At 42.0% G+C, this 14,219-nt stretch overlaps 1 protein-coding gene across 5 annotated transcripts in view; it reads left to right on the top strand.

Annotated features, from left to right (window-relative positions):
- Nucleotides 1-3,185: 3,185 nt before the first annotated feature.
- Nucleotides 3,186-14,219, top strand: part of CPSF6 (cleavage and polyadenylation specific factor 6) — a 36,573-nt gene continuing 25,539 nt past the window's right edge. For 4 of the 5 annotated variants that reach the window (XM_083182517.1, XM_083182516.1, XM_083182514.1 and 1 more), the window contains exons 1-3: nt 3,186-3,351; nt 11,646-11,852; nt 13,064-13,167. In XM_083182517.1, the coding sequence (XP_083038643.1) occupies nt 3,292-3,351; nt 11,646-11,852; nt 13,064-13,167 (371 nt within the window). In that variant the 5' untranslated portion in view covers nt 3,186-3,291. The remainder of the gene's footprint in view (nt 3,352-11,645; nt 11,853-13,063; nt 13,168-14,219) is intronic. The other variant, XM_083182518.1, reaches the window with a different exon arrangement.

Here is a 14,219-nt window from a genome sequence, read left to right as displayed (position 1 = left end):
ACACTAGGGCCACATATAAGATATTTATGAAAACAAAAGAATTGGGGGAATCAATTTTTAGTCACATTTCTCTAGTAAAATCTACTGTGTTCCTTAGAAAAATGTATTAAAATTGAAAATCTGCCAAAAAAATGAAATTTTGAAATTTCACCTACACTTTGTTTTAATTCTTGTGAAACACCTAAAGGGTTAACAAACTTCCAAAATGCTGTTTTGAATACTGTGAGGGGTGCACTTTTTGAAATGGCATCATTTATGGGGGTGTCTCACATACAAGTCCCTCAAAGTCACATCATAACTGAACTGGTCCCTAAAAAAATCAGAGTTTGAAATTTTCTTGAAAATTTGAGAATTTGCTATTCATATTTTAAGCCTCCTAGTGTCCAAAAAAATGAAAATGAGGTTGAAATAATGATGGCAACATAAAGTATACATATGGTCTATGTTAGTTATTAACTATTTTGAGTGGTAAGATTATTTGTCTCACAAGCAGAAAATTTAACATTTTGCAAATCGCAAAATTTTCCATTTTTTTACGACATTTTGGAATTTTTCACAAAAAAACACAGACTGTATCGACCAAAATTTACCACTAACTTGAAGTACAATGTGTCACGAGAAAACAATCTCAAAATCACTGGGATAAGTAAAAGCAAAAAAAAGTTATCCCCACTTAAGTGATACATGCCAGATTTGAAAAAAAGGGCTCTGTCAGGAAGGCAAAAACAGGCTCCGTCAGGAAGGGGTTAAATAGGAGGAGGTAAGGCAATTACCGGATGGTCTGGAACTAGCTATTACGCAGTTCCAAACAAGCAGGGGTTCCCAATCCTACACGTAAAAACGGCTGGGCAATCCACTGGTAGTCCTCTGGTTCCTCCTCTCTTTGGCAGCCCAGCCGTTTTTACGTGTAGGATTGGGAACCCCTGCTTGTTTGGAACTGCGTAATAGCTAGTTCCAGACCATCCGGTAATTGCCTTACCTCCTCCTATTTAAGGATTCATTGCTGAGGATTTTTGTTGATGCACTTTGTTTGTAGTGCTTTTAAATTGTGTGTTTTTAAACTGTACATTTTATATGGCCATTGTGATTAAATTGTGATGTTTTAAACGTACTTCACTATTTTATGCCATTTCTCTTTTATTGCATACGTGATGCACATGAGAGGGATCCTGAAATTGGTGGAATTTCCAAGCGCCTGATAAGTCACTATTCTATTTTTTTGTCTATGGTATCCCTGAGTAGTCTGGAATATCACAGGTTTTCTTAGGCCACATGTCTTCAACCTGTGGCCCTCCAGATGCTGTAGAACTTCATGTCCCATCATGCCCTGACAGTTTTGGCATGCTCTCATAGGAAAAAATGTGGCAATGCATGTTGGAACATGTAGTTTCACAACATCTGGAGGGCCACAGGTTGAAGACCCATGTCTTAGGCCATTATCGATTTAGGAAAGGGACATTGTTGGCTAATCTCCGATAGACTACCAAACTTGGGGAGTTCCCAGACTCATCAGACATAAAGGCAAGAAATAAAATTGACCTGAGAGTTGTTCTGTAGAGCGTAACTACTAACCTTCCAGATTTAGAAGTAAAATCACTAAAGGTCGATAATGTTTTATATTTGTTAAAAAAATTTATCCAGATCAATGCCATGTTTCAGTTGCTAAATTGCAAATTTCCTAACATTTTAAAATCAGTATAAAAAATGGTCTGTTCTTTAGCCTTTGAAACATGACATTGAATTAATATCATCTAGCAAATTCACCCCATAGAATAGTGTCCCTGTCACTGGAGGGTTATTTTTTTAGGAGTGGGTAATTTAGTTGGGGGGAGGGGCAGCCATATTATTGCAAACTCTAGGCACCTATCCCATATTTGCAATAACTTTGTTGCCCCTCCGGTAGGTGGTAGTCAGATGGTAGGTGTGGTGCTGCAGTCATGTTATTGTGGTCCCGTCACTCACTATGCAATTCATTTGGGAAGTGGGAGGAATCTGGGAGGCAGGCTTAAGCTGGGTATACACGGATAGATTTGAAGCCCGATGTGGGCGTTCCCGATCGATGGGAACGACCAATCGTTCAAATCGTTCCGTGCATCGTTAACGATGCGCGTACCCATACCTCCCAACTGTCACGATTCCGTCGGGACAGTCCCGATTTTCGGGTCCTGTCCCGACGTCCCACCCGCGGCAGGCATTGTCCCGCTGCGGGGGGTGGCAGTTGGGAGACCCCCCAATCTAGTAGAATAGACGCTGTGCGCATGCGCACAGCGTCTATTCTCGTATGAAAATGAGGTCGCGGCTAATTAGCATAAGCCGCGCCCTCATTTGCATACGCCCCGCCCCCTTTTCGCGCGAGTGTCCCTATTTCATCCGGACACAAGTTGGGAGGTATGCGTACCCGTGAATCGTTAACGATGGTCTATGATCTTTCCTGCATGCAGGAAGATCATAGACAAATCTTTTGTCAAGTGTATCCAATCGTTCCGTGTGTAAGCACGATGAACGATTTGATACACTCGTTAACGATGTCGGAACGCTTCCGACATCGTTCCGTGTGTACCCACCTTTACTTTCCCTTTCCCCAATGTCCGGGAGAGACAAATATTCCCAAGATTCTCCCAGATATTCTGGTACAGTAAATATAAGTATGACCCAGACATTATGATGGACCACAAAAACTTTTTTGTTTAAAAAAGCAAACAATGGCTGTTTGAGGGTATGACAAAATGATTTATGAGGCTAGAAATTATATTGACAGCTCAATCTCCTGTAGAAACCACTTAAATGCAGCTAATAGAAAATGTCTATATTTAATAAACACTGTATGAAGAAAAAAACTCTACCAAAAAAAATTTTTTTTTAATAACTTTTATAATACAATAAGTAAATACATTTTTGTCTGCAACCCCAAAGAAGGCAGGTTATTTTAACACCAAATTTTCTTGTGGAACAAGAAGTAATATGTGAACCAAACATGTCTACAGCTGTAGAGCAACTGTTGCAGTAAACCTGTTAGTAACAATTGTATCCAGAAATACCTATCTGCAGCATATAATATAATTCGTATTATAATACGAATATCGGAGCCTCATCAGTACAATGAAATATTGTTGCCGCATAACCCCTTTAGTAATAAAGATTTTAAAATTCAAACGAGCTCTTTCACTCCCCTCCGGTATCCCCCCTCCTTCCCCACAGCAGCGGCCGGAAGTGACGCACCACTTTCCCGCTTGGCTCCTTCGCTCGGTCTCCCAGATCGCGGCTCTCCGTGCCTGGCAGGCGCAGCGGAAGATGGCGGACGGAGTAGATCACATAGACATTTACGCGGACGTGGGAGAGGAATTCAATCAGGTAAAGGGGCCGCCGCGCCGCTCTCCAGTGCTCCGCTAGTGCGGGGAGGACGGGCAGCAGTAATGCCTCCATCTGCGCCCGCTCTGCTGCCCATTGAGATGTAAGAGTAGCGCCGTGAGCTGCCGGCCTCGTACTCCGGTGCAGATCACCCGCTACCGCTAGAATGAAGCAGTCCCGGGCTCCGTTTCCATTGTCCCAGTCCTCGTGTAGGGTAGGCCGCAGCCCCGCCTCCCCCGCTCTATGCCAGGCCTGGGAACAACAAAGGCCTGCAGTGCTCCTGTGTGTGTGTGGTAATGGCCCGTAGTACGCTGCCTAGAGACTGCGTCTCCCCGGGGTTGTGTGTGTGTTTATGAAGGATTAGTAATGAGCTCTGCCCCAGTGTACAGTTACACCATGTGCTGTATCTTTTCAACTCATTTTAAAGGCTGTTGTAGAACTAAAGGACAGAAGCCCTCGTGATTGCTAAACACCAGTACTGAAATGCAGAGATGACTTTTTGTGGTCTTATTTATTTCCAGTTTCGTATGTAGGGCAGCATATTCCCTTGTGTTTTACAATTTTTCTACAGCAGTGTACTGCACCTAAATTATGGTTAGCAAAGCCTTTTACGTGGTTGGTTACCAGGCATGTCTTATACATTGCACTTTTAGGTTGTTTTAGCAAAATTATGTATTTTAAAACAAAATGCAGTTCTTTAGCACTTTCATTACACTGTCATATAGGGCCAGATGTACTAAACCTGAAAAGTGATAAACCGCTAGCCGAGCAACTGTTAACTGCCATGTCAGACTGTTTTTGGAGAGAAGAAAAACGACAGTAGCTTATTGGTTTATCACTGTAAATCTTGCCCCTAGCAAAAACACCCATCATGTCCTACTGTAACATGTGCCCCAGTCTGACACTGTCTACTAGAATATATATAATGTACTTCCTCATCTTTGCGGCCACAGCTTACACCAGTTATGTTATCTGTTTTCAGAATACACAGTATGTAGTCAGTGTTATATATCTACTGTCCCCCCCCCCCCCCCCCCCCCCAATACCTTGTACCTATTATATACTAAGCCAGTAGATGAGCTTTATTTTGTCTACGGTCTGTACTAAAGGCCTAATTTAGACCTGATCACAGGAAAAGTTTGTTCTCAAAATGGGCAAAACCATGTGAAGAGAGAGGTAAGGCCCCCATGCACTGGGTGATTTACCTGCAATGTGGGTTCTGTTCCTGTGATTGCAGCAATCAATCACAGGAAAATAACCCAAATTGCAGGTGACTGACAGTGTTGTGTTCACTGTAGTATTTTTTTAGAGCAGGGCACTTTTTTAAATCGGGAGGGCACATTTTATATTAGAGATTTACATCAGAAACAAGAATAACTTATAAACAAAAATTGCACAGTGCATTGGGATTACACCCATTAAACATAGTCCTACTCTGCTATGCCCATTAATATTCTGTCGTAATGACAATTGCACATTATAGCACACACTGTAATGCCTCCTACACATTATGGCATACAACGTAATACCTATACCCATCATGGGTATACCTATACCCATGATGGCACACACCGAAAGTTCTCAGTGGCATGTCAGCATGGGGGGGAGGTTGGCAGCGCAAGGGTGCACAGTCCCACACACAAAAAGGGTAGGATGCATTTTGAGGTTTTAAAAACAGGCAGTGTATGGCACCCTGCAAAAGAAGCTTAGAGGAGACAGTGGGTCCGATGCAGCGTGCATCACCATGGACCCTCAGTCGACCCTGCTTCTGGGCCAGCTTGGCTGGAATAATTGCTCAATAGGACCGTATGATAGATATAGATATATATTCATGCAATAATGCCGCCTGTGAAGGTGTCAGGTGGCTCAAGGGGAGCACTGCATGGGACTTCTCTGAGGGGAGAAGTTTCTGCAGTGTATAGCGGCCTTGAGACTTGGGTGAGTTCTTTTGTTTCAGTGCAGGGTAAATACTGGCTGCTTTATTTTTACACTGCAATTTAGATTTCAGTTTGAATACACCCCACCCAATTCTAACTCTCAGCATGGTACATTTGCCCCACCTGCAGTGCACATGGTTTAGCCCATTTTGAGAACAAATTTGCCCTGCGATCAGGTCTAATTCCCTTCTGCTTTACTGCTTTCCTCCAGCACCATATGCAATTACAGTATAGAGATCACAAAATTTAAATATTAAATAAAATTCTCTTCAGGCTGTGTATAAAGTGTATGTGAGAGATTTATTGTGTGCACATAAATTTTGTTTCATGCACAATATTATAAAAAAAAATTAATACAATTTACCTCCTGGCTATGTTTATATGGGATTTGGGTCCCTTCTCCAAGATATCTCATTATGGTGTCATTTCTATTCTCTGCACTGTGAATAGCTATTCTAATCGACGCTCTATGTCAGAGAATGCCAGTACTCATGGGTGTTTAGATCAGTATATTCTAACTTTAGTGTCCCGCACAAACCGCATCGCTGCCCTAGTTTTGTTAGACTTCTGCTCGCACCCGTCCTGGGTCTGCGGTAGCAGCGCACTGATTAGAATAGCTATTCACAGCGTAGAGAATAGAATTGACCCCATTGTTAGGCATTGTTTCCCATAAAATATGGGAAAATACTTCTGGTCTGAATCATTTTGGGTATACGAGACTCGACATGTACCTTTTTATAGATATCTAGGTATAGGTATCTACATATATACGCAACACTTCTCCAGAAATATACATTTGCTATAAGACTGCTTATAAAAGACTATTTATGGTACTTATGTATTAGCCGGGTGCCCAATTAGCATACGTATGGCACCGTAGGGAAATTGCATCGCATGCGATTTTATAGGGTGCGATGCCATTTAATGTAGTATACACTTGTATGACATACAATGGGATTTAGGCACCCCCCCCCCCACTATCCACGCCACCCCGAAGCGTGTCGTAACGCGTCCTCCCAACCTTTTCATACCCCCACTAACCACGTCGGCATGGAGTTGATTTTATGTAGTGTGGCGAGCGCGCGCAGAATACATGTAACGTAATTTGCGGCCCCGCTGCGCTCGCCACACTGTATATACTTATCTCAACACCGACGTGGATAGTGGGGGTATGAAAAGGTCGGGAGGATGTGTTCCGCCGCCCATTGCCCATAATGCCATTTAATGGTAAAATGGCATATGTCATTTATTTTGGACCCCCTCCCACTATCCACGTCATCTCGAAGCGTGGCAAGCACAGTGGTACGCTTTCGACCGACCTTTTCATACCTGCACTATCCACGTCGGCGCGGAGTTGCGCGTAATACGAGCCTGAAGCGTGGCGATCCCAGCGAGGAGACGCGTAATACATGTAACATAATTCTGTTACTTGTATTACGCGTCCCCACTCGGGTCTCGCCATGCTTCGGGCTTGTATTACGCGTCCCCTCGCGGGGCTCACCACACTATATAGAATCAACTCCACGACGTGGATAGTGGGGGTACGAAAAGGTCGGTCGGACGCGTACCGCTTTGAGATGACGTGGATAGGGGGGTGGTTGGGGGCCTTGGGGACACATTCACACCAGCAATATCAATCATCTGACACAGTAATGACAATGTGTGTTAACGAATAACTGTATTAATGATAGGCCAATAACAATGACAGTAAAAACAACATTAATTAAAAAGTCAATCGGCTTTGGGTAGCAGAGTTAACGCATGTAATATGCGCTCAAATGGGTTATCACCCGCCAGGCATTTCTGCCAAATGAACTCTTGCATGTACGATTCCAAGTGGTGGCGAGCAGTACCACAATGGCGTTTGTTCCTCCATTTTGCACATCCCCAAATACGCTCGATTGTTTGCGTGTGTACTCCGGTGTCAGGATCAACAAAGTTATACTTGTGATTAACACGCGCATGGTGGTATCCGGCCCGTTCTAGTTTCTGCATGCTGTAAACTCGCCAACAATCGCTATAAATTTTTGTTCCAGGCACAATATTAGCGTCTATTGCGGCCATCAGGGTGCTGGCGTCCCGCTGCGGCACTTGGGTCATGAAGCATTGGCCCGTCTCACGCGAGATTCCTCCAAACACCCACTGTTGGGGTAAAACACGTCCCACATTGCTTTGCCTTTTTCCAAATAGACTTTCATCTATTTCGACGAGTTGTCCAGGGCCCCCCAATGCGGCACTGCGGCTGCACCGTCAAATCCATGTGACATGCCTCCCGCATCCAGGCGTTATAAAGGACAACAGTCTTGTTCGACATGTTCATCTCCCTGTCACAGAACTCAATAGAGGTCATCTCCTCTGCCCAGGAGTAAATGAACCTGAGCAACTTGACAAAAGGCAAGCGGCACCCCGGAAAGAAATGCCCCACTCTCAGGCTCACCTTTTGCCGACAGTTCTTGATGTGGCACCTCCACATACATTTCTTTATGGACAACCTCATGGGGTCACTTGAAATAGTGACTCCTAGATCCCTTTCCTCCTCAGTAGTTTCTATTATAGTACCCTTGATACTATATTGAGCCTTTGGGTTTTTGAGTCCCAAGTGCATAATTTTGCATTTTTTAGCATTAAACTGTAGTTGCCATGCTCTTGTCCAATTCTCAAGTTTACTTAGATCATCAGTCATTTGATTTACCCCTCCTGGTATGTCTACTCTTTTGCAAATATTTGTGTCATCTGCAAAAATGCATACTTTCCCTTCAATACCATTTGCAATGTCACTAACAAAGATATTAAAGAGCACAGGTCCAAGTACAGGTCCCTGGGGTACTCCACTGGTAACATGTCCCTCCATAGAATGTACTCCATTTACTACAACTCTGTTTCCTATCCTGCAACCAGGTTCTTATCCATTTTAATTGTTTTATAATCCAATCCCACACTCAAGTTTATTTAGCAGTCTGCGATGTGGGAGAGTGTCAAATGCCTTACTAAAGTCTAGATATGCCACATCTACGGCCCAAAGTCAATAAGATTTGTTTGGCATGATCTCCTTACAGTAAAACCATGCTGTTCTTTTAATAGTGTTTTCATTAATTTCCCTACTACTGATGTAGGTCTGACTGGTCTGTAGTTACTTTCTTCTTCTTTACTTCCGCTTTTGTGCAGTGGAACTACATTTTCTCTTTTCCAGTCCTCTGGAATTGCATCTGTATCTAGTGACTGGTTGACTAAAACTGTTAATGGCGCTACCAGCACATCTTTTAGTTCTTTAATATCCTTGGATGTATTCAGTCTGGCCCTTATTGAATTATCCACTTTCAGTCTTGAGAGTTCTTTTAGGACTTTCTCCTTAGTAAATGTCCTTCCATCTACCTTATTTTTATGCATGTCTTTGCAACTTAACTGTGGTCCCTTCCAGTGTTCCCTCTAAGCTGTGCGCACGTGCGCGCGCACACACCTTGACGAGCGTGCGCACAGACATTACAACTGAGCGCACAAAGCAGCAGTGGTCCCTTTTTGCAGTTGTGGACTCAATTAATGTGTTTCACCCATTAACTACATTGTGTGCTGTGTTTTGAATGTTTAAATGTTTAATATAATTTTGAAGTAAAGTTAACACAAATGCTGAACGTAATTTTCCAGTTAAGTGAGGCACAAAAATGTAAATTTCATTCCAAAGTTGCACAGCCAAAATCTTTAGCCGCACACAGCCTTCGTAAAATTAGAGGGAACATTGGTCCCTTCCCTACCTTCTATAGTGAATACGGAGCAAAAATAATTATTTAGATCTGCAAATGCCTTGTCTCCCTCCACCAAATTCTCAGTGTCTGTCTGAAGTCTTATTATTCCTCCATTTGATTTTCTCCTTTCACTTATTTACTTAAAAAAAAACTTTTGCTTCCTTTATCTACTGACTGAGCCATTTTCTCCTCAGCTTGTGCCTTTGCATGCCGATCAATTTCTTAGCCTCCTTGCGTCTGTGAAGATAAACCTCTTTGTCGTTATTATTGAGTCTGTATGTCCTTTTTTTTTTTCTTAACACTTTTGATACAAAGGTCTGTTGCCTTTAGTATTGCACTTTTTTTTTTTTTTTTTTTACACCTCTCCTGCACTCCTTTCAATTTCCACCAATCTGCTAATTAATCGCTTAAACATCTCCCCATTTTTACAAGTCAGCCTTCCTAAAATCCAGCACCTTAGTTTTTGTGTGACTGGAGTTGGACCCTGCCTTGATACTAAACCATACTGCTTGATGATCACTGGCTCCAAGGTTCTCACCCACATATATGTCTGATATCCTGTCACCATTTGTGAGTATTAAATCTAATATTGAGTCTTTGCGAGTAGGCTCCCTCACCAATTGCTTGAGAGATGCTCACTGTAGGGAATTTAGAAATATGCCACTTGTAGTTGATCTTGGAAAAGACTCCTCCCAATTCACATCAGCTAGATTAAAGTCTCCGATGATTATGACTTCTCCCTTTAAAGCCATTTTAGTGACATCAAGCAATAGGCTCCTGCCCCTGGCCTGGTGCCCTATAGATTACCCCAGTGCGAATAGTGTCCTCCCCCATTTCTATGGTCACCCAAAGGGCCTCAGTTTTTTCTTAAATGTTTTGCATTAAAGTAGCATTTATGCTTTTCTTTACATACATTACATACATTGCTACCCCTCCTCCGATTCTTCCCATTCTGTCCTTCCTAAATAAATTGTATCCTGGTATAGCTATGTCCCAGTCATGACACCATGACTCCGTAATAGCCATAATGTCTAGGTCATCCCTTGTCATTATTGCAATTAGCTCAGGAATTTTGTCTCCTAGACTTCTAGCGTTTGCACACATAGCTTTAAAATTTTGCATATGTTATTCCTAGCCATGTTACCTGTTTGATGTTGTTCAATGTCTGTTTTTTTTTTCTTTTTTACTGTACAGAAATAACTATCAGTTACAACACAGCTGCACTTCACTAAATCTAGATTTATTAAGCTTGGAGAAGAGATAAACTGGAGATAAAGCAGAGAAAAGGTAAAAGGAGATGGAGATAAAGCACAGCCAATCAGCTGTGTTTGAAAAAGACAGTTGGAAGTTGATTGGCTGGTGCTTTATCTCCTTTTACCTTTTCTCCATTTTATCTCCAGTTTATCTCTTCTCCAAGCTTAATAAATCTGCCCCTGGGTTTCAGGTTATTAAATTATGGTCATTTGTCAGTTATTTACAGTTCATTAAAGTTTTTATCCTTATCCATCCAGTGGAAGGTTCAGAATAGTCTCCCTAAGTCAAAGTTCTGCCCAGCAGTGTCCTCCTCACGCTTTAAAATTCTGTATTCTCCCTGGCATGTGTCCTCTTAGCTCCTGTCAACCTCTTTGGCGATGTACACAGTACTAGACCTGCTGGGAGATTCACTGGGAACACAGTCTGTGTCCAAAATGAGACATCGGCTTCCGTCACATGAACTCTAGCGCTCTATTCAGCATCCAGGGACATGCACACTGTGATGATAGACAGCAGAGATCCCTCCCACAGTTATAAAAATAAAAAAAAAGAGGCACGCTGTCTGGGTGGGACCAAACACCAAGGATAGTGAAGAGAGTGGTTATCCAGCATCCTCTCTGTGTTCTTTATTTTATCGCAGAAGCTGTTGAACTTTGTGGAGCAAGTAAGAGTTGGCAAAGACTTGTTTGAAGTCTGATACACGTACCAATTACCTGGTACTTTTTGTGCTAAAATAGCATCGTTGTGCATGATGGTAATTGGTACGTGTATGGGCACCTTAAGAGTAGCTTGTAGGGGCTGTCAGTATTTTTGAGCTTCTAAGAAGAAGATAATTAATATTAATATATATATATATATATATATATATATATATATATATATATATATATATATATATATATATATATATATATATATATATATATATATATATATATATATATATATATATATATAACAAGTTTAAATTATTATGATCATGATTTAAATATTTTGTACCTGGCTACTTTTTGATGCTAACTGGCTGAAAAAAAATTCTGGGAATAACCCTGCCCAGTGTACACCAAAAGGAGGTCTGACCTGAGACACGGTTTTGCTCTGCCTGTATAATAAATATATAGGCCAAAACCACCTTGCTTCCTCATACCCTGTAACATGGTTCTTCCTCTGTTGTCGGCCTTGCTGCGTTATAGTGGTGCCCGGGTGCCCAGCAGGAAAACCTCCTTTTTTAATTTCAGAATGTTTTTTTTATTATTATTTTGATTTAGTCTAGTAATGGTTTTATTTTTAAATTAATAGCTGATATGTTATTTGTTCAAATAAGCAAAAAAATCAACCTTAATAAAAAAATGTTTCTGAATGATAGGAAGCGGAATATGGCGCACACGAGCAGATTGAGCTGTATGAGGATGTCATGTCCCCTGCAAATAATGGAGATGCTCCTGAAGACCGGGACTACATGGACAATCTTGCAGCATCTGTTTCAGATGATGTGGTGAAAGGGTCGTCTACAAATATTATATTTACTTATCCTGGAAAGAAAATTGCTTTATACATAGGAAATCTAACATGGGTAAGAATGCGTGTCTTGTAAATTGGAAAGTCAGTTGTATGTGGAAGACCTTTAAAAACTGGAGATATTTTAGTAAATGCTTTGATTCTATAGGAATCTGCTCACATTTTTGTACAGCCCTAGGTCCTCACAGTTCCCAACCCCTTCTTTCTCACCGAACTATCTTGGAAACTATCATTAGCTCAAAATAGTGATATAATTGTACCGTGTTTCCCCGATAATAAGACACTGTCTTTTTTTTTTTTCCACAAAAAACACTATAGGGCTTATTTTCGGGGAAGGGCTTATTTTAATTAGCATTGACCCATCATGCCCCCATTGATTGCTAAGTTTATACGGTACCCATCATGCTCCCATTGATGCTTTTTTACCCATCATGTTCCCATTGCTGCTTTTATACCCATGATGTCCCCATTACTGCTTTTATACGGCACCCATCATGCCCCCATTGCTGCTTTTACCATATATCCTGGTACATGCCCCTCACCTTTCTGGTTTGTCAGGCTTTCCGCTGCTGCTGACACTCTGCTCATGACACTCCGCTCCCGCCAGTCTGTATAGCACAGCATGGAAGGCGCAGTGACATCATATGCTATGCGCAATGTATCCCTGGGACTGGGAGGCTTCAGCGGTACCGTTCTACCATACTGCTGTAGCATCCGTCATGCAGGGTAGGTGAGGTTGATAGCGGGGGTCGAGCTGGGGGGCATTGTACCAATGTTTTAGTGCATGGACCCGTAAAAATGGGTATTTCAATAGGGCTTATTTTCGGGGTAGGGCTTATTTTGGACAGATGTCCAGAACTCAGGGTAGGGCTTATTATCGGGGAAACACGGTATCTACTATATTTGATATCATTTTAGCTGACCTACATACCAGGCTTGGGCAGATAGGGAGAGTGTAAAGGTGCCCATACACTAGTAAGATTTATCTTCAGATCTGGCTGGTTGGAACAAAAACATGGTTATGGATGAGTGACAGTTTGTCAGTTTTCCAGCATTTCCAAGCAAATGGTCAACTGTCATTTGCTCTCATCCATAACCATATTTTTATTCCAACCAGACAGATCTGCAGATAAATCTGCATGTGTATGGCCACCTTTACGTTTGTTCTCTAATATTTTATTCCACTTTGTCAAACCCCCATTGTTAATATATTACTTGATAACAACATACCTTTAAAAATAATAATTCACAATTTTCTTTGTTTAGTGGACAACAGATGAAGATTTAACTGATGCTGTTCATTCTTTGGGTGTTAATGATATTTTGGAAATTAAATTCTATGAAAATAGAGCCAATGGCCAGTCAAAAGGGTAAGTTCAAAGAATTTTTCTTCATAGGTAAAGCGTATTACAGTTATCTTGATCTGTAAGCAAACCCAGTTTTGGTAGTTTCATTTGTGTGTCTGTTTTTGTGGAGAAATAGGTTTCTGCTTAAAATATAATTCTTTAAAATAAAGTGGTTAATTAACAGAGAAATAAACATAGAAATAAAAGGGCCACAAAAGCCCTATACTGACCATGTTTTTAAAAGTACATTAGCAAGCAAAAGAAAAACCCAAAAATTAATGGTTACCGGAAGATGAAGGAAAGGAAGGAAGGTAGGGGAAGAAAAGGGAGGGGGGCCACAAAACACTATCGAAAAGGTACAGTGGGGCAAAAAAGTATTTCAACAACCACCGATTATGCAAGCTGACCCACTCAAAAAAAGATGAGAGGTCTGTAATTTCCATCATAGGTACACTTCAACTGTGAGAGACAGAATGAGGGGAAAAAAACAGGAAATCACATTGTATGATTTTTAGGCAATTTATTTGTATATTCTTGTGGAAAATAAATATTTGGACACCTACCAACCAGCAAGATCTCTGACTCACAGACCTGTTACTACGTCTTTAAGAAGCTTTTCTATCCTCCACTCGTTACCTGTAATAATGGCACCTGTTTGAACTGGTTATCTGTATAAGACACCGGTCCACACCCTCAGTCAGGGGATGCAGTTTAAATCCCAGCGGTCGGGATCCCGGCGTTCGAAATCCCGACACTTTGTCCCCCCGTGGGTGTCCACGACGCCCTTGGAGGGAGATTAAATTTAGTGTACCGAGCGTAGCGAGGCACCGGGCCCACTGCGTGGCGAGCGCAGCGAGCCCCCAAGGGGGGGGGATCCACGTCCCCCCCCCTTGTCGGGATTCCGGCGTCGGGATTTTGAACGCCGGGATCCTGACCGCCGGCTTTTCATGCCGAATCCTTAGTCAGACTGCAACCTCTCCACCATGGCCAAGACAAGACTAAAGAGCTGTCTAAGGACGAATTTGTCGAGCTGCACAAGGCTGGGATGAGCTACTCTATATTAGGGTCTGGAGACT

Source organism: Crinia signifera, chromosome 4, assembly GCF_055691185.1.
Source record: "Crinia signifera chromosome 4, ASM5569118v1, whole genome shotgun sequence".
NCBI classification, from domain to species: domain Eukaryota; kingdom Metazoa; phylum Chordata; class Amphibia; order Anura; family Myobatrachidae; genus Crinia; species Crinia signifera.
The sequence above is the reverse complement of the archived record's forward strand: the minus strand, read 5'-3'. Positions and strand labels throughout refer to the sequence as shown.